General features: G+C 51.3%; 1 protein-coding gene across 4 annotated transcripts in view; it reads left to right on the top strand.

Annotated features, from left to right (window-relative positions):
- STX8 (syntaxin 8) overlaps positions 1–26,009 on the top strand; it is a 246,407-nt gene extending 220,398 nt beyond the window's left edge. For all 4 annotated transcript variants that reach the window (XR_008507235.2, XM_064582128.1, XM_045889863.3 and 1 more), the window contains one exon: positions 25,835–26,009. Coding sequence is in view for 2 of the 4 variants with exons in the window: in XM_045889863.3 (XP_045745819.1) it covers positions 25,835–25,902 (68 nt within the window). In the remaining 2 variants the exon portion in view is untranslated. The remainder of the gene's footprint in view (positions 1–25,834) is intronic.
- The last annotated feature ends 418 nt before the right edge of the window (positions 26,010–26,427 follow it).

Below are 26,427 nucleotides of genomic sequence, written 5' to 3'. Positions count from 1 at the left end.
GGTTTTTTCTCTTTGGTAGGGCCTTTCTGCTGAGAGGAGACCTATAGTCTCCTGCCTGGTGAACAGAAGCTTAGCCAGCAGCATCTGGGAGCCCAGTAGGGGGACGGGACAGCCAGCTCTCCGGTCCACATGAAAGCTTATATGTAATTTCCCTATTTTCAACCTCTCACCTAATCTCTTCCTTCTCCTGTGCCTGCTACCCCCGTGTTTACAACTCCTCTGGTCCACTTTCTCCACTGAACCTCTTTCCCGAGGGGATAGTGGGGAGGTAGCTGCCTGGTTGTAGGGGGGTGACAGAAGGGGGTCTGGGGTGTAACTGGGACTCATGTCGTTTGTAACCAGCCCCCCTGTTTCCAGCTCTGCTTTCAGAACTACCTGGTGCATCCCCATCCCTGAGCCTTTCCAGGGACCTGGCGTACCAGTCAACTTCCCACTTCGGATTCCCAGCCCCATCCGTTGTTTATTTCATTTGTGCTCTATCCTTGTCCACTGACTGTCTTCCACCATTTTACTGACATATCTGAGTGGATATCACCTTCTCCCCTGTTCTTTTGGTTTATAGATGAATCCCCTTCTTCCCCCTTTAGGGGGGGATGGGGTGGGCAGTGCAGCCGTGGGTATTCGGTTTTACTGAAGTCAGCACGTTACATACATCATCCTCCCCAATGTCCGTTACATCCCCTCGAGGTAGTAGGTGGTCTTATTCCCATATCTCAGCTAAGGAGTGCAGACCCCGAAAGGTCAAGGCCCTTTGTCAAGGTCACATTGGCTGATCAGGGGCAGAGCTGTGATCCGAGTCCAGGTATGCCTCTGAAATCCACTCTTTTGACTACATCACACTTCTTCTGATGCTCTGGGATTGTTCAGGGATTCCTCTTTACCACACTGAACAGTATTAATCAGGAACACATACCACACACAGTCCCAAGGGGCCAGCCAACAGAGCGTTTTTTTTTTTTCCTTCCCTTTGTTCCCCGAAGCAATTATTTCTTTATTTCATTTCAAGACCCGGCCTCTGCAGCTGCTGCGAACAGCTTAGAGTTGTCTGAAGGCTGAAGACCAGAACCAATACCGTGCACTTACAAGCCATCAAACTTGAAAGATGTGTTGAGGTGAAATATCACTGCAAAGCCTCCCCACCACCACCACCCCCCCTTTTTTAGGTGCCTTTTCTTTCCAAACTGAAAGAGAACCATTTGTACTCGTCATGCGTAAGAATCTTCAGTTCTGGCGGCATTCAAGACGAGATTTTTATTTTTTAATTTTTTTATGTTTTGTAACTGCCCACCCGAATGAAGCAGAGAGTATGGTCGTCCAAAGCCAAAATAATGGTGTGTTGCGCATCGATATTTACAAGTCAGAGATGAGTGCCTGCGTGTGGGCTGAACCGTGTACCCTTCCTTGTCCCTTTTGGAGAAGCAGCCTGCCTGTGCTAGCAGTTAAATAACTTTGTTTTCATACGGAATATTTAAGTTGCAGATGTGAGCCATGTGGGCAGAGGTTTGATCAAGACAGCTGAACTGCCCGGGTACTTTGGGAGTTCAACCGCTTGGTTCGACTTGGTTAGACTGACTTCATGGGGAAGCATTCGAGTGTAGTTGTTCATCCCATTTATGATCTTGCCCTATTTTTTTTTTTTTTAGCCCCTCCAAGTCTGATATTTCCCTTGGCGTTCCCAGAGAGAGAGGTCCACACAGTTACTGGCAAGGGTGCAATGCAGGAATATGGGGTTTCCAGAAGTTCATTACGACTTTTCACAAGTATTGAGTAAAATTAGTCATGTTTGAAGGGAAAATGTGAAGGTATTGTTTGTCTTTAAAGTATTTATTTTTTCCAAGCACGAATGCCCTAGCAACTGTTGGTGAAGACAGGTTTATTTCAAGCAGACTTTGTAGTAAGCGGTGTGTTCGTTTCCTGACCAGGCAGTGGACGTGTGACAGCTTTATTTGTGACTTTCAGGCGTGATAGTCCCAAGCCATGACCCTTCCAAAAGACATTCTGCCTCTTTTCCCCGAGGCGATCGCTGTTTCTGACTACCGGCGGCCGTTGTACCCCTCGGCGTCCTAGACCCGCCCCTGCGCGGGGCCACATAGGCATCTTAGTGTTTGCAGTGCTTTGGCCTTAATCCTGGCCGCTGCTGGAGGCCAGCCTTGGAGAAGTGGCCCAACTAGGTCAGATCAGGAACGACAGGAAGCAGTCCCGAGCCCCGGGCAGACCGAGATGTTCCGGATGCCCAAGCTTTGTATCAGTACTTCAGACCTTTCCGGGGCTTCCTCCTGATTCTGGTTGTTTGTGTCCAGCGCTCAAGTCTGCAGCACAAGGGCAGTGTTTCTGTCAACCAGATGTTGCCTGAGGTGCTCCTTGAAAATGCAGATTGCCGAGCCCCAACCCAGGCTTAATGAACCTGCCGCTCCAGGATGTGGGGCCCGGGAATCAGCTTTTCCCTCCCAGCACCATCACCCCCCTCCTCCACCCCCAGGCCCACCCCCATGATTCTTAGGCAGATCATATTATCCAGGGACATATTTTCCAAATTTCCTTAATGATAAGAATCACGTGATAGTCTTTCTAAAAATACAAATTCCTGAGCCCCATCCCAGATCCACTGGCTCAGGATCTCCAGCGGGGTGGGCCCAGGAAGCAGGGAGAAGGGAACCTAGCATTCCAGAAGACTCAAGATCCTGAGGCCAAGGTTGCCTGCTGGAAACCATCAGAGGAAAGAAACCAAGCCCCACCCATGACTTTGAAAGACTTTGCATCTGGTAATTAAAAGACAGCTAGAGACGTAGAAACTAGCAAGACTGAGGGCAAGTCAAACCAGAAAGTTCCTTCAGTTACTTTTCCCCATTTACCTGTTACATTTCTGAGAATCTTTTTTTTTTTTTTAAGATTTATTGAAAGAGACAGAGAGAGAGAAAGAGTGAGCAGGGGGAGGAGCAGAGGGAGAGAGAGAGAATCCCAAGCAGACTCCCTGCTGAGCTCAGAGTCTGATGCGGCTGGATCTCATGACCCTGACATCATGACCCGAGCCAAAATCAACAGTCGGACCCTTAACCGACTGAGCCACGCAGGTGCCCCACATTTCTGAGAATCTTTGAAGCTTCCTAATTCTGCCAAGCTGAAGTCAAGATATAAAGTCAGTCTTTATTTTCTGCTGGTGAAAAGAAAGATCTGGGGGCAACTTTAAATTTATTTTCTTTTCACTAATTATGTCAAAAAGTACATTTCACTTGCCTTGACTTCTCAAAAGCAAGGTAGCTTTTTACGCTTTTAAAGAAAAAATTTTTAAACACCTGCCACTTCTCGTATCTTCTGAAGTTCTCAACTTTGCCTATATGGAAACTGTGAGCCTCGAAGGTCCGAAAAAGCATGTATTGTTTATCTCTGTCTCCCCTGGGTGCAGTTTGACGCCTAGCATGTGAAATGAACGCTTCATGGATTCAGAGGAATATATTTTATTTTCCTTGCTAGGTTTATTTTCTTTAGCTGGAGACTATCAGTGTGAAATTTAAGCTTTTTTTTTTTTTTTCGTGAGGCCTCTCACATGTGCTTGATTATTGGTTTATTAATTTGAAGATTTATGGAGGAGCAAAATGTTGACTTTTTTTCTTCCAAAAAAAAAAAAAAGTCAAACCGAGAGACAAAACATACAGTTGTACATACCTGCAAAGAGATGTCCAGATCCCCTATATCCTGCTGAGGAAATTTCATTGCATAAATGGGTTACTATTAGTTGATGGAAAAATTAAGTTAACTGGAATCCCCAGTTCGCCAATCGTGCCAGCTAACTGAGGTATTAGCGTCCTGTTTAAACTCTCAGAGCTATTAAATTAAATGGTCATGACACGAAACCTCAGAAAAGTCTTATTGTTGTCTAGAAAGATTGTGTACAGGTGTGGCTGGTCTGCGTTAGAATAAAAAAGGCTTCAGTATTCTCAGAAATCATTTCCTCTCCTGAGGAAATGCACCATAGTAAAATAGTCTTTTCCAGTAGAGTAATTGCTGGTTTTCGGCTTCAAAAGAAAATCCTTGAATATTATTCAGGTTACTGTTTCCACCAGGCTCCGCTGAATGGATAGCCATTTTGCGTTTGATTAATAAAATTATTCCAGAAAATTAAAGGAACTCTGGTTTAATCCTTACAGACAGAAGTTGTTGGAAACATTTAGCTGCTCAAGAAAATTGTTTTTAATTTTAAAAGACGCGTGCGGTTTAAGCTTATAGAATGAAGGGGATCCTTCGGTGCGTTGCAAAAGCTCTGCGTTGCAAGTTGGCATGCTGAGTACTTTCCTTGAGTTTATATTTTCACCCCATGAAATGAAAACCTGGAGAATTTTATTGCAAACGCAGAAGGTTAAATATTTATAGAAAGGAAGAAAACTCCTTCATATAAGAAAAGGCATTTCTAATTATCCACAGCTTTTTGTCAGCGTAAAAAATATTCTCTGATGGTGAAGGGTTTGGAAGTTACTCTGGGCTGCCCTGTGAGCTTCGTAAGATACAGTCTTTCAGATGGTAATCACCTGGAGGTCACAGTCAGTTTGGGGATGTGTATTTGCGAACACCCCGTTTTTCCTTTTGAGGATACCTGTGCGATTTCCCGGACTGCCTTACCCCAGCCCCCCAGCCCCTCCCTAGTCTCTACACCAACCACAGAAGCGCTTTCTCCCACCTGGGCTGGCATCTCGGATACCCATTTGCCACAAGATAGATACATGCATTTCTCTAGTTTGGGTAAAGAAAAAAAAAATTCATCCCCATAAAGCCACTCTCTCATTTCATAGATTCAAATTTGCAAGTGTAACTCTTGCTTGGACTTTTCCTTCAGATTCTTTCGGTTGAATAATCTGCCACAGGTGATCAAGAGCGCCTCAGTTCTGCTCTTCCTGGCCAATAGGTTGGCCAAAGGAGTGTCAAGTAGAGAAGAAAAGCTAGCTTTCCTTTGGCTGACCTTTTTTCCGTACGTGCTGATAAACAGCTGAGTGTAAGGATCAGGACGATGAAGATGGTTATAGGTTAAGAAAACAGACCCCACATACACTTGTGTCGTTGATAAAAAGGATGGCTTTCAGTCACTTGCTTTTCTCTTGACAACTGTCATACCATACTTGGAAACAATATCATGTCTGAAGGAATATAACGAATGAAGGAGCACACTCCCGGATGTCAAAGAGGAGAGAGATTATAGTAAGAAAATGTCATCAGTCGGGACGCCTGGTGGCTCAGTCGGTTAAGCGTCTGCCTTCAGTTCCTGGGGTCCTGGATCAAGTCCCGAGTTGGGCTGTCTGCTCAATTCATGAAGACTTTCATCCTGTCAACTCTCTGTCAATTAAAAAAAAAAAAAGACTTTCGTCCTGATTAAACCTATGGACGTTGTAGGATCTGGATTTGAAATAGCAGTTGATATTAAAAGGGGAATGACTAAAACCTGTTTAGACAGGTTTATTTCAAGCCTCTTCCCCCCTGCTCATGCTTTCTCTCTCTGTCTTTCAATAAATAAAAATCTTTAAAAAAAAGAGGGGAGGGAGGGAGGAAGGAAGAAAGGAAGCAAGGAAGGAAGGAAAGGAAGAAAAAGAAGAGAAAAGAGGCATCGAGTGCCAACCAACAGTTTATCAAATATACAAAAACATAAAATGAATATCTGGGAGTCTTGGGGTAGAGGGGAGAAAACCGAGAAGCAACATCAGACTGCCTCTCTGACAGAACCGTGGGAAGACCCCAAAGAGGGTCTCTCCAGGGAGGCCTTTACCAGCCATGGATGCCAGACCCACCCCCGAGCCCTTTTACCACTTTGAGAATCACTCCAAGCTATATGTCTGTTTCACATTTGGGATATGTAAAGTAGGTGTGGTTCTGCCTCCAAGCCCCCCACCAAAATAGGAAAATTTCCCCCAGTGCCTTGCTAGCCCCAAAGACAAGTTCTCTATAATCCCAGTGGAAGAAAAGCAATACTGTGCTGTCAGAATTTGCTTGAAATAATCCCCAAGATGTCCAAACTTGGGCTCGTGATCCTCTCCAGCCCTGCTTCTTCTTCTTTGTTTTCTGTTTTGATGAGCAGACCCACCGACCATTCCGTTTCTCAAGCCAGACACTCAGGAGTTGTCCCGGGCTCTTCCCTCTTGCTCAGCCCCCCATATCGCATCTGATGCCAACTTGTGTTGGTTCTCCATCCTCAGTGTCTGTAGAAGCCATGCGCCCCTGTCCATCTGTCCTTCGGATGCCTGTCATCTTCTGGGTCCTCCTGTTGTTTTCCTGACTCATCTCCTTGTCTGCAGAACTGCCCCCTTCCAGTGCCTTCTCTACACTGAAGCCAGGGTGAGCTTTGAAGACCATGGACTTGCTCTTGTCAGCCCTTCCCTCCACCACCACTGCTCCCCACTAAGCCTTCCAGAGATTCCCCACAGCCCACATTCCTTGTGACAACACTTAGGGCCCCCTGTGATCTTCTGTCCCCCTCATCTCCTGCCCACACACGTCCACACACAACTGCAGCAAACATCACACAATTACCATTTTGTGCCTCTGAGTTAATTTCCTTAGAATCTACTCCACTTTCTTCACCTGAGCCCTTGGGTTCCTTATCTGCAAAATGGGAATGGTCCGGTTGCCTCACAGTAATTTGGCAGGTTCCTGAAACATCCTGTTTCTGTTTTTAATATAACTGAGTTAAATGTTTGTATTAGTTTGGAGAGAGTTGACATGCGCATAGCCTTAAATCTTCCCATCCAGGAACATGGGATGTCTCTTTCTCTCTTTATTTGAATATCCCTTTATAGACCTCAAGAACATTATAGAATTTCCAAAATATCAGTCCTGTCCATTTTCTTAATTCCTTTATTCTCTGTTCATTTGTTTAGTTATTAATCAATTTTTCCATAGTGTTTATGACTGCCTCATAAGAAGGGGTTGGAGTTTTATCAGTGTATTTGTTTATTCATTTTATCAGTGTATCTGTTAACTGGCCTCTTTAGCTCAGAGAGGTTTTCTGTTGGTTATTTTGTTATTTCCAGGTTAGGTGCTCCAACACTTGCAAGCAATCATTTGTTCTCTTCTGGTTCTTGAAGGGAAACTAAGGAACAGATATGGTTTGGCTTTGAGTTGACAGTTAAGAAGAAGGGGGTTGACTTGGGTTCCTAGAGGGAGAGGGGGACACTGGATTGCTTTGTGGCAGGAAGATGGTGAGAAGTTCATAGTTTCTTGCCTGGAACAAGGCAGCTGGCTGTGAAAGCAGAGAAGATGACTTGGAAGGTGTGTCGTTGGTATTTGTACTAATATACGGTTTCGACGTTACTGTAGTCTCCAGGACTCTGACCGTCGGAGCTAGTTCCCAACACTGGAGAGCTGTGAAACCTTTAGATAAATTGCTTAACTCTTCTGAGCTTCAGGTTCCATCATTGTCATCATGATCACGGTCATTGTCACCATCATCCTCATCATCATGGTGCTATCAGTTCACAGGACTGTTATGGCGGTAGAGATGGTGTATCTGAGACCTGGGCACAAGGCTTGGCACACGGGAGACCCTCAGTCCTGACTGTAGATGCTGCTCAGTGACAGAGCCAGACATCTCCCTTCAGTCCCCCTCCACCAACCCTTGGCCTTGGTCTCCCGAGTCCCGAAGCGCTGTGTTCCCTCCCGCCACCGCCCACCCTAACCTCCTCCTGATATTGCGCCTCTTCAGTCCCTGCTGCTCTGCCTCTCCTGTGACCTTTCCTCCCAAAGCTCTTCTTTGGCCTTTTGATCTGTAACCATCCCTACGGCACCAGCCAAGACCTGTCTGCTGAGCTCCAGATTTCTACTGCACACCCACATGCTTGTTTGAGATCTCAACCAAAATCCCTCTGCAGCCGATCCAGAAGCCCCTGGTTTTCTCCCTTATCCAAAAGGAAGCCTGGTAACTCTCTTCTAAAATATTGTTCAAATCCGTGCATCTCCACCACCACCTCCCTGTCCCATCCTCTCACCTGGAAGCCGTCTGTGTTGGTTCTCTCAGAAAGGTCTTGTTGACTTGACTTGTACGCAGAGACGGGACAATCCTGTCCAGTCTTCTCACAGTGGTGTAAATGACTTCATAACATAAATGAGATGTTGCTGCTCCCTGCTTAAACCTAGCAATGGCTTCCCTTGTGCTTAGAATAAAACCCAGTGCCTTACCGTGACCCCCAAGGCCCTGTAAAACTTAGCCCCTGGCTTTCTTACCAAACTCACCTTGATTTCTGTCCTTGTCATTGGTCAGTTCCCCATGTGTCCTGTGCTTACTACTCCCTCCAGCTGGGATGGTCTTTGCCCACCTTGTCTTGTGACTAGATCCTTCATCTGACCACTCCATTAACATAGTTCTTATCGTAGCACCTTGTTTGTTTCTTCCTTAACATTTATCTATGATCTGTGATTGTTTCACTGTGTGATTATTTGAATGTCTGTCTCCCCCATTAGCATGTAAATACCTTGGGGCCAGGTATGGCGTCCATCTTGACCATTGTTCTGTTCCCAGCATCTAACATGGTACCCGGCATAGAGTGGGTTAGTGATGGGTGGAGGATGACTGGCTCTCTTCTCTCTGTTCAGCCTAGACTCCATCTTGAGCCCTCACTAGCCTTCACCAGCTGTCATTTCCGGCTGTTTCTTCTCTTTTACCTCCACCCACGTCCCTAGGTCCAGAAAGCTCCAGGCTTCCTCATTTGAGAAAAAGTGGTAGGGACATTCTCCAGAGTGACAAAGAAGTTAACCAGAAAAGAGTTTGCTCTGTACTTACCTTAATTCATGAAGACTTTCATCCTGTCAACACTCTGTCAATTAAAAAAAAAAAGACTTTCATCCTGATTAAACCTATGGACGTTGTAGGATCTGGATTTGAAATAGCGGTTGGTATTAAAAGGGGAATGACTAAAACCAGTTTTGTTCAAGTCTTAGCTATTTCACCGATGGCTCTAAAAAGTCTTAATTTCAAAAGTGACGGAAAGCCTTCCAACCATCTCGCTGATGACCCCAAATTTTGCAGCTAGAAATGTGTTCCTTTAGTCAAAATCTGTTTTTTAAGTGCATATATCTGCAGTGTGACATAGATGAGCTGTATACGAATTAAACTTTTGTTCCTTGGGCGATCTTTCAGCTGGGGACAAAAGAACAGAGAACCACTCATATTATGACCCCCCAAAAAGGTGGATTTATCATAAGGACACCAAGCAAGTCTGCGTTGCTCCTTATTTCCTAGTTCAAAAAGAGAAAAGAATCTTTTTACTCAGCTGAGCTTCATGTGCTGGGTCAGAAGCTGCTGGCCAGCCTGTGGATCGGATTACCTCTGAGTGCCCAAGTCACTATGGCTCGATGGGTGGGATCCTGAGGTATAACCATGGCTCATCCTCAACCAGAGCCTAGATCAAAACAGAGCCCATCTGAAGGGGCTGTAGGTACACCACAAAACATGTCTGGTGAAGCCTTCGCCGTGGGGGAAGCACATGTTCATTGAGCACTTACCCAACAAATATACCTACTGCTATTATGCCTGTTCTGTGGGTGAGGCCCTGACAGGTTAAGTAGCTTGCAGATGGGGAGTGGGACAGTCAGGATTTGAACCCAGGCCGTCTGGCTCTAAAGCCCTGGGCTTCACCACTCCTTACACGTCACTGGCACCGTCCAAGTAAAGACAAGACGATAGCATATGTTAAGTGGTTGAAGGGGCAAGAGGTAGAGAGTGGTGGCTCCTGGCATCATGGGGGCCAGCCCTTTATTTAGTCAGCTCCAGACCAGGAAGTGAGAGCCAAGGGAAAGGAGTCCCCATGATGCGTGGGGTGAGAGTGGACACTTGCTGAGGAGGAGACCCGAGAGATCTGGATCAGCCACTCAGTCCTGCTGGGCTGGAGCTGCGGGGCTGTCTGTGTGATCAGAAGCAAACGTTGTCGGCAGATCACTGACCGTAGTAGCCACGTACCAAAGACTTTGGGGGTCCCCATGACCTAGGGACGTTGTAAAGAAAACGTTGAATTTTATAAGACTTTTTAAAGCAAATATGAATATCATCCATAAATCTGGGGGCTTTTCGAGGGACACTTACTGGTAGAAGTGGGTGAACACGACAAAGCCCATATCAGATCCCTTCTAGAACATTGGTCGAGACCTTACAGACGCCCAGTCCAGCAGGCAGGTGACAAATCGGAACAGGAAGGCCCGTTAGTCTTAGCACAAGGCCAGATGAGGTCGAAATGCAGAGTGGCAGCCTGGCAGAGCTAGACTCCTCGGCAAGTTTGACCATCTTAATAGGAGAAGTTGCTTTCTTGCAGAGAAGTCCCGTGACCCGCCGGTTATGGTCATTTCTCCAGACATAGCATGAGACCAGGATGATACAGTGTGGGTCGTGACTCAGTGACCCCCATCTCGCACTCCTGTCGCTAAACAAGGACAGAAAAGCAGCAGCTCCCCTGCTCCCGGAAACTGTCGGCAGGGACCACTTAGAGCAGATTGCAGGGCCACCAAGCTGAGGTCTGGCCACGTGAACACGTGCCTTCTCCGTGGCAAGCCTGAGCAGCTTGGATTTCCAGTGCGAGACTCGGAATGAGTGGGAAGTCGCCAAGGCAGCGAGGCCTCAGGCCAATTATGCAATTAGCCAAGAGTCGATGCTGACCTCCACGTTTGTTTAGATAAATTTTGAAATCATCAGCGAGCTCTTGAGCCAGATTCTGCCTCTGTGAGGAGAAAGTCAAGACTGTATAAAGCTGCATAGTGCCATGCCGTATGGGGGTGTGGGACGAGTTCGGCCTCCCACCCCGCGGGCGGGAGCAGAATCCTTCCACGGAGAGACCTCTGGCTGTGTGTGGCCTGGCTTGGTCCTCCGGGGGGGGTGGGGGGGGAGGGTGGCCCCCAGGGCCCCACTTCAGGGCTCCTCCCCGGGCCCCCCATCTGAACTGGTAGAGGGGACATTAATGAGCAAAGACTGGTGCTCCAGGAGAGGAGGAAGGCTTTTAGCCCCTTCATTCCAAGAAGATGACCTTTTGGACCCAGCCAGGAGAACTGGGCTCTAACTGCTTCCATTCGAGGCATCCAGAGTGCTTCCCACGTATCTCATTTATCCTCATGACACCCCTGAGAGGTAGGTTTGTTTGAGATTTATATAAAGTTATGATTATGCCTATAGATTCCAGTTCCTACATCTGTGTCATTCTAAACCCCGAGTCTCATCCCCATCTCACTTTTCCTAACATAACTAAGCCCTTTGGGGGGAGACGAACCGGCCCAGGCTTTAGGCTCGCCAAAGGGTGACCCCCCCCTTCCTTTCCTTTTTTGTTGTTGTTAAGTTTGATTTATTACTTCGCATTCTAGCCAGGCTCGATGGATGTTCAGAATATTATAAATAATGTGGATTGAAAAGGCCGTGCTGAAATGTTTATTGCATTCTTAGAAAGAGAACAAGGAATGGCGGGCATGGGGAGCTTGGCCATGGCCAAGGAGGGGCGTGCGGGGCAGCGGGGGGGCAGGTCTTGCTCCGAGGATATTTTAGTGTTTCAATAAAAGCGCTCTGAACAGAAGGGACTTCTATTCTGGTCCTGCTATCAAGAATGCAGAAGCGTTCCAGCGGGTGTAAAGAATCCCCTTCAAGAATGTGAGGCCCATAAGGAACTAATCGGTAGACATTCCCTCTCTCACTTCCTTACCCACCGTGCTGGAGGAGGGTAAGCTAGCAGATGGGCTGCCCATGCTTCAGGACCAGCTATCCAGCGGGCCAGCTCTGGGGCACTCTCTGGGAGCTGCGTGTGGGTGACAGCACCCCCTGTGGACTTCCCTTCCCCCCCCCCCCCCCCGGTGCGCCCTGTGTGTGCGCGCAGGTGAACCTTTGCTCTTTGGGTGTGCTAGAAATACGGGCATCGTCCAAGATCAGGAGGACCCGTGATGCGTGAGAGTGAGCGTCACAGTGGCCCCGTCCACCTCCAGCCATCGTGGTAGAAGCTGGATCCTCCCAGCTCCTCCCTGCTGTCCTTCCTTGTCACCTCTGGTGCTTCTTCCTATCTTGGGCCTTCCCTCAGGCTTCCCTGAGAAGGAGAGTCAACGTTGCTTAGCAGCGCAGACCATCTGGGTCAACCCAGTGCTAAATAGGAAGTCTGGCAGTCCGTGGAGATGGCTCTGTGTGTTCTGAGCAAGGCAGTCTTGGCCATCGCATCTGCTGCTGGGGTCCCGCCGACCGCCGCAGAACAGAGCTCTCTCTGTCGAGAGGAAATGGGGCGGGGGTCGTATTGGCGGGGGACAGGGGCGTTGTGACAGCCAGTGAGTTTTGTGCATCAGACACAGTCCAGGCTATATACCTCTTCCTCACCAGGCTGAGTGTCATCAGCAGGAAGTCATTGGGTACCTGCTTTGCCCCCAGGACAGTGGCCCTCCTACCCTTCATCTCCATAGTGCCCAGCGAAGGCACAGCCCTTCCTGGCATGTTAGTAGTTGATATTTTACTTTACGGGCTGGAGAACTTGTGGTGAACTTTTGATCCTGCCTTCTAAGACATCGTTCCCAAATGGTGGTGCCAGAAGGATGGTGTGGAGGGCTTGTGACCCCCAGCTTCCCGGGCCCCACCTCCGGAGGTCTGGACTCTCGAACCATCTCCCCGCGGAGGGACTGACGCCCCAGCAATCACACCGGTGTAACACAGCTCCAAACGCCAACCTGGCGTCTCCGTTGTTAGGTGGCTTTAGGTGATGTCCTTCTCAGGAATGTCTGCAAATAGAGAGGGATAAAAAGTTACAGAGAATGGCTAAAATGTGGGGTGTTCGTTCAATACAGAGGATCCACCCTGCTGAAAACTCGGAGTCCAAATCCTCTGTGTTAAAAAGAAACCCATGGGCCTCTAATACTCCCAGCATTTCACTAAAATGTGACTCTGTGGATTTATTTGAAGGATGCTAGTAGAATATGTTCTTCTGGAATTTTATATTCAGATATTAACCACTTAGGGTTAATATGTTGATCTTGAGTTTGGCAGGACCAACTGTACTTACTTGTATCCCCTTACAATTCTTAGAACCAACACTCCATAATAACCCGTTTTATGGATAGTTTATATATACTCTTCCATTCATTCATTCGACACATATTCATTGAGCACTTAGTATGTGCCAAGTCCTATTCCAGCTGCTAGAATATCTCCACATTAATTATCATCAAGTAAAAGTGCCATTTGAAATCCACACTGCTGGACGCCTGGGTGGCTCAGTTGGTTAAGCGACTGCCTTCGGCTCAGGTCATGATCCTGGAGTCCCTGGATCGAGTCCTGCATCGGGCTCCCTGCTCGGCAGGGAGTCTGCTTCTCCCTCTGACCCTCCCCCCTCTCGTGTGCTCTATGTCTCTCTCGTTCTCTCTGTCTCAAATAAATAAATAAAATCTTTAAAAAAAAAAAAAAAAGAAATCCACACTGCTGACTCTCAATACCCCCAGGCAATCAATATTTGAGTCTAAATGATGAGCTGCTTTCCAATCAACCAAAACACAAGTGCAGAACAGAGTTAAGTGTGCATTATATGACATCTGTGCTGGGCGCCCGTGGATAACATCATGGGGACAAGAGTCGTGGCAGTGCATGGCCTGTCCTCTCAAGAATTTACAGACGATCAGGGAAGGGCTGTGCTTTCCGTGAACCCAATCGATTGTTAATTTACCCGAGTAATGGACTAATTTCTGTAACGTGTGTGTTGGGGATGCAGAAGAAGCCAAGGAAAAGCAGTCCTAGGGTCCCTTGGGCACGGGAGAGGAGGTGTCACTGGGGAGGGAACGTTTTTGAGCCGAGGCCAAAAGCCAGCATCTGTGTGTTGGGTGAGTGGAAACCGTGGAGGGCTGTGGAGCAGTGTGAACAACCCCAAGCCAAGGCACGGAGGTGTGAGAGATGGTGGAGCACCGAGCGGGAGCAGCCAAGGTGGGAAAACTGGATCCTCGCACTGGGAATGTGTCATAATTCAACTTTGCTATTTGGCCTTGAAATGATTGCTGAAATTATCTGACAGACCAAGTTCAGTGTAAGTCAACAGATGTTTCAAAGCCAAATCTGACATTTTGGATCGTCTGTACTACTTGTTTCCAAAAGACTGGATCAGGAGAAGCTGATGACATCATTGCCACGTTCTCCTCAAACACCTTTTATTATTTGCACCAACGACACGCATCTGAAAGGCAGGTCTATTTTGTGCATGGCTTGTGACAACGGGCACTTACCTGGTGTTGGCACAAACGGTCTAACTGGTGAGGCCTGGGACACTCAGTTCTGTCATCAAGATGGCCTTTCTCGGACTGTATCTTCGTCCACACTGACCACCTTCAGGGGAAGAGAGAGGAGGACTTCTCCTTAGGTCGCCTTATCCCCGAAAGTGATATAAGCCCCCTTTCGTATGGACGGCACCCCAGGCAGATGTCCCCTGTTTTGCGCTCTGAATCCTTGGGCCTCAAATACTTCCCTGTTCATCCTTCTTGCCACAGAATCCTTGCTCAACACTTTTTAGGCTGGCTGTGTTTGTGCTAGAGTGTTCCAAAAGTGAGGGAGGGTAGTCCCGTCCTCCTCAGGGGTCCCCTCTCCTCCTGGTGTTGGTGTTGTCTAGTGGGAGGATGCGGCAGTGTTGGCGACCAGAGGGACTTGCGGATAGGGTGCAGACCGAAGCGTCTTCTGTCCAACGAGTACAGATTGTGAAGGCCTCTTTTGTAGCCAGAACAATTTCCGGCAGGAGTCATGGCAGCTGATGTCAGTTGAGAACGGGCCACGGGCCAGGGAGGGTGCTCAGCACGGAGCATCCTACCTCATTTCGTCTCCGTGGCAGCTCTGGGAGCTGAGGGCTGGTGTTCCCCCCGATTTTAGGCGCAGAGGATGGGGTCCCTTCCCCAGACGCCAGAGCCATGGTGTGAGGCAGGCTGCGCCACTGAACTGAGGGATCATGATGTACATTCTGGCTCTTTGGGAAAAGACTTCGCTCTTCCAAGGAAAGGACCATGTCGGGCAGCTCTCTCCAGCCCTTACTGCTTCTTCCTCCCATGGCTCTTACCGGTCGCGTTTCTCCTCTGTGGCTCTTGGTTGTACAGGGTCCATGTCACCTCGGAGGCCAAAGGAATGCTGAGCTTGGGGGGGCAGATGCGGCCTCGGGGTTGACAGAGTGGCTGACCGCCTGACGCCCCAGAAGTGGTACTGGCAATCCCCCTGAAATGCATTCACCCCAATTCTTCCAAACTTCTGGTGACCCCCTGGTGCCTACCCCCTCCTCCTCCTTCTGCAGCCAGAGCCTGGCTTCCTCTAGATTTCAGCAAGCAGCGGGGGCCAGCGCCCCTCTAAAGTGAACCGGCCTCCCCCAAAAAAGACAGCAGCCATCTGTTTCCGAGGCACACTGTTCATTTGGGCACAGAGCTGTCAGAACAGGCCGTATGGGGAACTCGTCCTGGAAAGTGCCGGCGACCCACTGACAAGGTCTGCCTCGCCGGCCCGCCTTTTTCAGCGCTCCAGAATAAGTCCCCTTTCTGTTTCCACTTGTCATGACGTCACCCGTCGTTCCAGCCGACTTTCGTCATGTGTTATTGCTGAGCTTACGTGTTACTAGCGTTCAGGGATGGCTGTTTCCTGATGCCACGTAGGAAGGCACCCTCATCTTACCCGCAACACGTTTCCAGATCCCACTGTGGGATGGCTGTTTTCTGGAAAGTATTAGCACTCCCTCCCGCTTTTGCCCCCAGAACCAGAGGGAGGGGGGATCTGTGCCTCTGAGCTACCAGCTAGCAATCACAATGGGAAGAGGTAAGCTTTGTTCTTCTCTGTAGCCCTTTGCACCTCCGAGCACACTATGTAATTTACTTATTTTGGTCTTTGTCTGTCTTTACCCACTGTACCCCCCTCCCCCCGCCGCGCGCATGAGCGCAAACACACAAATAGCAACTCAGTGAGGGCAGGGATTTTTGTCTTTTTGTTCGCTGCTGTATCCCCAATGACTAGAACAGTGCCTGGCACTCTGTAGATCGATCAGTCGATATTTGTTAAATACATCAAAATCCAGGGACGCCTGGGTGGCTCAGTCAGTTGGGCATCTGCGTTCAGCTCAGGTCCTGACCCCAGGGTCCTGGGATCGAGCCCCACGTCGGGCTCCCTGCTCGGTGGGGAGTCTGCTTCTCCCTCTCTCTCTGCCCCCTGCCATGCTCCCTTCTCTCTCTCTCTTAAATAAAGAAATAAAATTCTTTTAAAAAGATAAATAAATCAAAATCCATTGTAGAGATGCAGAATCCAGAGGCTCTCGATACTGTTTTTGCTTTCCTAACCACATCAGGAGTGGGGACCTCCTGTTTCCTTGTTGATCGAACATTTACCGAGCACCTCAATATGTAATGCACGTGATGTGGATAAGCAACTCACTCACCCCATCCAAGGGGTTCTTGTTCGCCTTGTTTACAGGCGGGGGGCTCTCCTGTCCCAACCTCTGCTCCCAATAACCTCTTGCCCCAGAACCCGAGCGCATCTCCTGTTCGCTTTGACTCTTTAGGACAGCATCTATAGCGTTACCCCAAGAATATCTGTGACATCATTGGAGGCGTGACTGCGAGAGAGTGTCTGAGAAGGCCTCTTGCTGGCGAGGTATTTCGATGGGAACCTCAGCCCGTGGCGCCTTCGATGTTCTTTCAACGCCATACAGTAAAGCGAAACCATCCTTGCGTCGCCCTTCCATTTTCCCAAATAATTGGAGACAACAAATAGTTATTTTTGCTGATGATCTCTTTACTGAAAGGTCTCGGTTACAAGTCAGAGGAAAGGGCTCTGGCTCGTTTAGGTTAAAGAACGTGTCATTTGTTTGCATGATATCGGGTGACTTTCGAGAATCCCAGGGATAACTGAGCCAAGAAGACTCAGAACCACGGCACATCCGGGGACCCCCGGGCCCATTTTCTTGGCCACCCCCCCAGAGTGTCCCCGTTACGGTGACTGAGCCCCAACTCCACTCAGTCCGAACGTCGCAATTCCTGGGGAAGAGAGCCCGGTGGCCTCACGCGGGCTTGGCCGCTGGGCCCACCAGCTGTGCGGACGGCAGGGTCAAGTTGAACAGACACATAGCTGCTGCCCCCACTCCCCTCCCGGGAGGATGTTCTCCTGGGTTTAGAACTCAGAGCCTCCGTTCAAATATACCACCCGGTGGGCTTCTGCATCTTGGGCAAATGATTTGCTTTAGAAAAAAAAAAAAAAAATCCGAGGGATAATCATCTGATGTATTGAAAAAGTATCCCCTTGATGGCCATACCTCCGTGCCCTTTCTTTCTGTACCTGACGTAGAACTTTGGCAGGCGGCTTCTTCCTGTCGCCTTGCCCGGTCTCCCTAATTGATGCCAGGTGATGTTTGTGAGCGCAAACAGCGCAAACGGAGGGGTTCGTAATGGTGAATCCATAGCCTGACTGGAGCCATCCAGAAATCTTTTGACACTTAGTCAAGAGGGAATTGTCAAAACAAGATATCCATAACAGAGTTCCTGACTGTCTTTTCAAAGACACTTGAATTTCTGCCAGATTCCAGACAGCCTTGCTTTCCCAGGGGGAGCACGCAGCCCAACGAGGGGATATTTCTTAGCAAATATTGATGCGCCAGAGAATTGGCATTAAATTATTGACTTGACAACTCCTAATAAGCTGCTTTTGATGGCCAATATGAAGGATCGTCTATTTACAATGGAGTTCTGCTGTTGAACTGTGGTGATTTGCTGGACTGAACGTACTTCGGGGAAGGGAAATGAGTAACACTTTAAGAACACAGATGGGGCCTAGGAACTCGTCAGCACTTTTCTGTGCAGGAAGCAACAGGAATGGCCGAGTTTTTACATACTCCCTCCAAGGAGCCCTATCATCAGCAGAGTGTTTTTGTTTTGTTTTGCGGAGGCAGGGGCCGGTTGATTTTCTGTCCCTCTCTTGAGACTGGGAGGCCCGTGAAGAGCCACATGCGTGTCTTTGCGCCCATCGGACCGTTCTGCTGTGGTGAAATCTAACTCTCTTGGCCAGACCCTTACCCTGGGGTCAGACCTGCCCGGGGTTGGCTGCCCGTCAGAACAGCTTGACCCACAGGTCTGACCCCTTGGTTGCGACATGATTTGCCCTGGCTGGTGAGATGCACTGTCCTGTCCCATCTCCAAAGACCGAGCGTCAGGGCTTGGCCTCATGGGGGCCTCGTGGCTGTGACAGAGCCACCGGACGCCCAGAGAGGCAGGGGCCTGGTCCCTGGAGCCCAGAGCCTGGGAACCTGCCTTTCCCTAGGCCTGCATCCCGCTCCTCGCCCACCCCCGCTCTTACAGTCTTAATTCCTTTCAATTTCCTGTTTCAGGCGAGCCCGTCTTTTCGTCCCATCCCCCACTCTTGTCAGGCTACCTTCCCCAATTCCTGCTTCCTGCCGAGGCCGCTCAGTCTCTCTGGCCCCCAGATGTCTCCCCACACCATCCTCCTTCCCCCCAGTCTCCCGCCTTCTCTCCAGAGTTGACTTTCTTCCAGCTTCTCTGTGGATGTGGAGCTTGCCTCTCGTTCGCATCGAGATGGGGTGGCAGCCCCGGGACCGGGGAGATGGATGGTCCCCAGATGGGGCCTGGAACTTCAGAGGGCAGGGTGAGGAAGGTGTCCCTCTCTCCTCCCCACATCACTCCAGCAGAGATCCCGCACAGACCCCCTCTGGAAGGGGCACCAGGCTTGCCCCTTCCAGAGCCCCTCCAGACAAGAGTACAGTACCTTCAGGAAGCTTGGCCTTTCCACAGGAGCCAGGGTTTGGTCACGTGGGCCCGGTGTGCTTGTCCGGGGGCCGTGATCCTGTCCAAAGGCAGAGACAAACACTCAGGGTGATGTAAATGCCAAAGCAACGCTAAGATCTGTTTCATCTAAATTTTCTTGGTTTTCGATCAGAACCAAAGCACAGGCCGATTCTGGGCCGATCCTTTGCCTTCTTGTGTGTCTTTTTTTTTTTTTTTTTTTTTTAAGGTTTTATTTATTTGAGAGAGAGACAGAGAGAGTGAGAACACGAGCTGGGGGAGGGTCAGAGGGAGAAGCAGACTCCCCACTGAGCAGGGAGCCCAACGCGGGACTCGGTCCTGGGACTCCAGGATCATGACCTGAGCCGAAGGCAGTCGCCCAACCAACTGAGCCACCCGGGTGCCCCTTCTCACGTGTTTCTTTGAGGAGTCCGTCACTCGGTGTCACAGACACGGCCTCCTACCGTCGCCCTGGTTGGGTCCCCTCCTGAGCCCGCTCCCCGGCCGGGCCTAGCCCCGCGGGGCTCCCTCCCAGGGAGCGTGGCCTGGAGCCAGCCCTGCTGTTGGCCTACGGCCTTCCTGGGGCTCCCGTAGGGCCGGCAGGGCTAAGCCCTGAGCCCCCACTTCCTCACCTACAAACTGGGGGGGGCACTGTTCTGGTGGGAACTGCACAGGATGGGAGCATGGCACGTTCTGAGCCCACGTATGTCTAGCGGCACGACGGCAGCCCTGCCCCTGTGTTCCTTCTGTTCTCGCTGCAGTGCTGTTACTTGTGATACCTTGTGCGGGCGCTGCTGGGGTGCCCGGCGTCCCCCCGTGGGGCTGACCGGCTTCCAGGACCGGGCACGACTCCAGAGTCAGGCTTCTTAGGTTCCCCTTGGGTTTGCTTTGTGCTTCTCCAAGTCCTCCTGCCCGTGACCCCGGCCTCGGCACTGCCTTCCCCTCTGATCCGGCCTTTGTTGCGGGGCCCCCCTCTGCACCCCACCCCGGAGCCCGCCACTCCTGTCACCTGGTGTCCCCTTGGCTGGTTCTGCTCGCCTTCCTGCTGCAACCAGCCCACGCCCAGCCCAGCTGCCCTTCCTGTGGCTGATGACCCAAAGGGCTGCCAGATATTCCGCCCCGAACTTCCAACCTTTCCTGGATACCCGTCATCACGGCTGGGCCACAGCTGGAACGGGGCTCCGTGTCTGAACGGAGTGCCACCCGGGGGTTCCCTCCGGCTCTGCTCCTCTCCCTTCCCTTCGGGGAGGAATGGCATCTTGAGTTCTGTCGTTAGGCCGTGAGCCTGGCTCTGTCCGGGACACTGGGCAGCACCTGCGTGCAGACACGCGGGCTCTCTTCTTGGGCCTCGGGTCCCATAAGCAGGAGTAATTACTGTCATCCGTGCTGCCCTTTATGGTGCGCCAGATTCGCCCTGGGAGCCTCCCGCACCTCGTCTTACCGAATTCCCCCCACACCTCTAGGAAGTCGGTATTCCGGGGCTTTTACAGATGGTGGAATTGAACTGGCCGTGAAGGAATGGAGGTCGGGCCTCCCGGACTCCCCCGACCAGCGCCCCTGCCACCACATCAGACCACAGGATCCCTGTTGTTGCAGATCATTCGGCCTAAGGGAAGGAATATTAGTAACTAATGCAGGCATTGAAGGGTGGAGGACGAGCGTCTCTGGCTGCAGGGGCAGTGAGGAAGCAGGGTCCCGGCCGAGGGTCCCAGGCTGTGCCCTGCGGAGGGTGACGGGGCAGAGGGCAAAAGCAGAGGGGAGAGGGGGGCCAGGAGGTCTGTTGAGGGGACGGAGCCCACCAGAGCTACCCAGGAGGGCTCACCCTCCAATGGAGAGCAGAAAGCCCGGGGATGGGTTGAGTGCCAGGTGAGAACAGAACCAAAGTCAGAACATCAGAGAAGACTTGTGCTTGGTTTTTTAACGAAAGCACTGTTTGCGGAACTGTGGTGTGAAGGAGGGGCTGCAGGGGAGGGGTGAAGCTGTCCATGCCCCTTTCCCAAGTCACCTGAACTTCACGCTGGGGGCAGGAAGGCTGCTGGGGGCCCACCCCGTGCCGCCTTGCACCCAGCTCCCGCGTGGTGGGGGGGGGTCTCAGGGGCACCTGCTGTTCTGCGCCCTCTGGCCCAAGACTCAGAATGTAAATATGCTCACCTTCTCTGCTGGGCGTCTACTCTTTTCTTAGCTTATTTGCCCAGTAATGGGATTAAAGGGAACATTTACATGAACTTTGGAAAACAAATATTCCAGTTTTGTCTTTTCTCCTGCTCATCCCCCACCTCAGCTCAGGCAGTCTGTTGCAAGAAATCTGTTTGATCAGGGAGAACCCACTGGTTAATGCATAAGCAAATGTCACCTGTCAACAGGCACAACTGGAAAAAGCCCAGCCAGCCACGGGAGTCTTTCCTAAATGTCTGCCGCGGAGCTCCGGTGGTGATCGCGGGCGCTAACAGTGTAGATACACCGGGGACAATCACAGGCAGCCTGTGATAAGCAAAACCAGATCAGGAGACTTCAGATAACATTGCCCTTTGCATCCGCCTCCCTGCTACCCCGTCACCCCTTCGCTCCCCCTGCGCTTAGAGCTTAGCTGCGCGTCCCCTACAGCTGAGCGCTGTGCTGAGGTCCGCCCTCACTCTCCCAAGAAGAGACAGAGTCCGTGTTCCTCCCCCTCCTCCCCCCTCCTCCCCCCTCCTCCTCCCCTTTCTCCTCCTCCCTTTCCTTCTCCTCCCTTCCCTCCTACGCCCCCTCCTCCCCCTCCCCTCCCTCCTCCGTAAGCAGCAAGAGCTGTTACCTATGCTCAACTGTGGCAGATGCATTGCATTAATTTGCAGGTTTCCAGTGTTTCACTGGAAAAAATATGGGCCATTAATCCCGATGAACAATCTTCAGAAAACACAGCACTGTTCCAGAGAGAACCATGTCCCTTCCCAGTCCGAAAAGGAGTTTGTTTTCTTACATCTTTTTTTAATTGCCATGAGCTGGACTTGTAAATATTGTAAGGGGTTGAGTAATCCCCATCTGGTAAACTGACCAAAGGCAATGGCCATTTTTTTTCCACGCCTGGGCCTCCGGCTCCCCGAGCCTGCCCCTGCGCGGGGCACGTGGGTGTGTGTGCCTTGCCCAGCAGTGCGTGGAGCCGAGCGAAGCGTGGCGGGAAGGGTCCTGTGCTCAGGAGGAGCCTCGCCAGGTGTTTCTGTGCTGGGGCTGGGGGCAGAGAGCCTTCATTGTTCGAGAAGTTGGCAGGTTCCCAGAAGTTCAACTGTCTTTTGCTATTCTGAAATGTCAAACATTTCCTTAGCTGGGGGATGGATGAGCAGACCCCCTGAGGTTTACTCACTACTCAGAGGCAAAAGAAAGAAGTTCTCTCTCTCTCTCTCTCTCTCTCTCTCTCTCTCTCTCTCAACAATACTATTCCCTCTGGCCATGTGGTCTCCTGCGACCTCTAGGCCGGAGCCACTTTCCTGTGTCTCAAGGGCTGAGGCTCTTCCCTGCCTCTGTCTTGAAGAAAAGGCAAATCGTCCGCCCTTCCATGTGGGGGTGACTTTTTTTGTGTTAATGATGCTTTATCTGTGAGTGATCCGCACTGATATGTAGTGGGAGAGGAAGTATGTGTGGGGTTCACTCCAAGAGACTCCAGGGCATGGGGGAGGGCACAGGTAAAACCAGACTGGCCACGAATCGATCCTTGTGCATCACGGTGCATTATGCCCTCCTGTCCACTTTCGTCTCTATTTAAGTTTCCACCATACAAAGTGCAAAGTGGGGAGGAGGAAGGAAAAAGAAAAGAGAAGAGGAGAAAACTGAGTCGAAACTCTGTATCCCCATTTTTCAGCCCCAACGAGCCTGGGGCCCCCCCGTCCCTGATAAGCCCCACTTTGTGTCGGGGGCCAGGATTCCCCCTGCACAGGCCCCGTGGGTGCAGAGAAAGGGGAAGAGATGGAGCAGGGATGGGTCCCACCTGGATTCCTGGGCTGGCTCTTGGGCTCACCAGTTCCAGAGCTTTCCCTCCCAGGTGACATGGGGAGCTGTCCCTGGCTGAGAAAGTCAGTGAGCAAGGCGATGTGCCCACTGTCCCACCTGGGGCCCGCGCGTATTCCATGCCTGGCACAGCTTAGCCCTCCCTGGCTTCAGTACGAGCCTTGGTCACTCTTCCCGAAACATCCTTAAGAGAAGAGAGACTCCATTCAAGGAGGGTGCCAGAGCCGGGGCCTCACTCCAAGAAGGCCAGACTCTTAAAGAGAAAGTGCTGCCGTGGGGTAAGGTGTGTGAACACCTGCTCTTTGGGAGAATCCCAAAGGCTGCACTGGCCTCAGCTGGTCACGGTCACTTGCCATCTCAAGATGACTTCCTCACTTGACTGCGCGCACCCCTTTACCGAAACCTGGTGAAAATGTCGCAGCCAGAGGGCCCCCGTTTGCTCCCATGCAGTGTGTGACTCGCAGTTTCTGCGATAGAATCATTACCAGCTTACAGAGGAATTGCTGTATTAATGATGGTTCCAGGAGGCTCACCCACCTGGCAGCTGAACTGTCCCATTAAAGGACTCCCAGCCCAGAAGCTTCTGTTTGGCCTCCTGGTGTCTGTCGATTGGCACTGACCGCCTTTTGAATCTTCTCTCCCTTTGGCATCCTTGACACACGTTCTCAGCTTCTCTCTCTCTCTGTTGACTGTTCCTGCTTTGTCTTTCTTATTGGTTCTCATCCCTTCCAGATAGTCAATACATGTATGTGTTTATATAAAAAACACCCAGCAAACGGTCCACGCCTCTTCTGTGGGTGAGGCTCTATTCTAGGTACGGGGGATGTGGCGGTGAGCTGGACAGGCTCAGCGCCTGGGTCGGACCCTCACGTGCCAGTGGTGGGGACCATGTCTGAGCACCTAAATCGTGATTGAAGAAGGGGCACTGCGGGCACATAGGAGGGACAGCCCAAGCACAGTTCATGGGAGGCCAGGGAGGAGGTCCTTGAGGAAGTGACATTGATGCTGGGTTCTGGGGGGGAGTAGGGAGCAAGTAGGCCAAGGGGGAGCAGGAAGGGGCGTAACCCAAGGCCGAAGACCGGATGGCTGGAGCCCAGGTGCAGAGCGTGGCTGCCGGGGTTGCGGGACCCAGATCATGCGGGGCCTTCGAGGCCCCTGTAGAGTTTGGATTTCAGCTGAGCCTCTGAGAGTTGCAAGGTAGCCAGTAACCTGATCTGGTTTACACTCTGGCTCAGTTATGGGGAACAGATTGGGCAGAGCGGGCGGCAGGTGGGCACGCCACCGTGGCCCAGGAAGGGGGTGGAGGTAGCCACTGGCTCGTAGAGGCCCCTGCCCTGGGATTGTGTATGAGCTCAAACCGGGCGTGTGGTTTCTTCTTCCCAGCCAGTCACTGTCCTCCATCTCCTCGCTCCTGTCTCTTGTTGCGCTGTGCTTGTCACCACCCACTGTGAATCTCAGGGTCCCTGGTGTCGGCCTCTCCTTCGGCCGTCCCCTCCCCCCCCAGTCCAGGACCCCAGCTGCACAACCAGCCTCGCCGCCCCAAGCGCTCCCCCAGCTCCGATCCTGCCTGAGCAGCAGTAACTGAAACATCATGCCTCGTCTCCCGTCTTTTCTCAGCACCCAGGCTTCCCCCTTGTCTTTGAGGTTACCCTGCGTTCTGTAGTGCTAGCAGGTGCCCCCCAACGCTCCTCAGTCCATCTTTGTCCTCCAGTTCCATGCTGGGTCCCTGATGCTAAACAGGACAATCTCTCAGCCCAGCCAGGAAGTCGTGGGCTTCCTGCCCAGGGGGAGCTTTTGGTCAACCTGAAGATGTTTCTGGAGGCAGAAGTGAATGAAGAGGAGATATATTCTTCTGGTTCTGGCCAGAAGATGGACTGAGATAACGTTCACCCGCACACAGATGCGCGCACCTTACTACACGCGTCTCGAAACGCAGGATGAAATATCCCAGCCTCGCCCCTCAAATGCTGATGCGTAGCTGAATTTACAAGGAAGAGAGAAAATCCCCAGAGGAGAGAAGTGGAGAGACAGCTGGAAACCAGAGCCTCCGTGGATGAACCGGGCTGCAGCTGGGCCGTTACCGGCCACAGTGATGTAGAGCACAGATCTGCACACTTCTGTGAAAGACCGGATAGTAAATAGTTTAGGCTTTGCAGACCACAGACAGCGCGTCACATCTTCTCCTTTGTCTCTTTTGACAACCCTTAAAAATGTACAAACCATTCTTGGCTCAGGGGATGTACGAAAACAGGCCAACAGCCAGATTTGGCCCAAGGGGCCACAGTTTGCCGAGCCCTGATGGAGAGGCTTGGGTTAGTGTCCATGTGAAGTTGGGGAGAAATCGCAGGTCCCGAGAGGGGTTACTCGTGAAAGGTCAGGTCATCAGAGAAACAGGGGGTGTTAGAAAAAAATCATCCACTGTCACAGGGAGATATATTTGTATGTCCCTTCTTAATTGACACTGTGCCCATGCTGTGCTTCACAGGGGTTGAGTCTGAAGAGCATGCTACGTGGGGCGCCTGGGTGGCCCAGTCGGTTGAGTGTCTAACTCTTGGTTTTGACTCAGGTTGTGATCTCATGTTCTGAGATCCAGCCCTGCATCAGGCTCTGCGCTCAGCAGGGAGTCTGCTTGAGATTCTCTCCCTCTGTCCCTCCCCCCACACGCTCTCTCTTTCTCTCTCAAATAAATAAATCTTTTTTTTTTTTTTAAGATTTTTATTTATTTGAGAGAGAGCGAGCACACTTGGGGAGGAGGGGCAGAGGGAGAGGGAGAAGCAGGCTCCTCGCTGAGCAGGGACCCCGACAGGGGGCTCGATCCCAGGACCCGGAGATCATGACCTGAGCCGAAGGCACACACTTAACCCACTGAGCCACCCAGGTGCCCCTCCACTGGATACTTTCACCGATGAGTGACATTAAGTATCTTGGGCTCAAGAAGAAAAGGCAAAGCCATGTAGACAGTGGAGAAAATGGAGTCTAGATTTAACTTTTCCTTGCAGACCCTAAAGCCCTTTGCTTTCTCGATGCTTCATCAATGCAAACTGAAAACAGAGCCACATGCGCCGTCCCCCATGGTAGTTCGGGGCTGCATGATGCCCTTCCGGCATGAATCGCTAAAGCGCTCTCCGGTGCTTCTGTTTTCCAGGGATGATCATGGTGATTTTACTGCTGCTCGTGGCGATTGTGGTCGTGGCCGTCTGGCCCACCAACTAGTGGCAGGAAGGGGACCACCAGCTGTGAAGCCGGGCAGCGCTGGAGAGAAGCCCAGCATCCCCGTGGTGTGCAGACCCACTCTCAATAAATCCCCCCAAAGCTCTGGACTGCGGCTGCGCGTTGCTTCAGTAAAGGTGTGTGGCGGGGCCGCCCTGGAGCTGCCTGGAGCTGCCGGCCCCGTGCGACCCCTTTGCCCGCGACGGCTGCCCGTGGGTTCTGGCCACCCTGCAGCGTGCTGGGTGTCCTTCGGTTGGCGGGGGGTACCAGATTAACAGGCATCGTCTGCTTGGGGAAGTCGTGTGCCCGCAAAGGAGACAGTGAGTGAGCAGCCAGGGCCTGGGGTGTCCAGGCGGGGAGGGAGGGCGCGTGTCTGCGTGTGCACCCGTCACCCCGCCCCCCTGCCCAAGTCAGTGCTCCCGGGGCTTGCTGCCATTACGCAGGAACCTTTCCGGAGCCGCTTTCAGACCCCGAAGCACCCCCCTCTGCTTTTCTCAGTGACAGTAAACCCATTTTCCCGGCCTGAAA

This window comes from Mirounga angustirostris, unplaced genomic scaffold (genome assembly GCF_029215605.1).
Source record: "Mirounga angustirostris isolate CCGP_5_RB_7025 unplaced genomic scaffold, mMirAng1.0.hap1 SCAF_17, whole genome shotgun sequence".
Lineage (NCBI taxonomy): Eukaryota > Metazoa > Chordata > Mammalia > Carnivora > Phocidae > Mirounga > Mirounga angustirostris.
The sequence above is the reverse complement of the archived record's forward strand: the minus strand, read 5'-3'. Positions and strand labels throughout refer to the sequence as shown.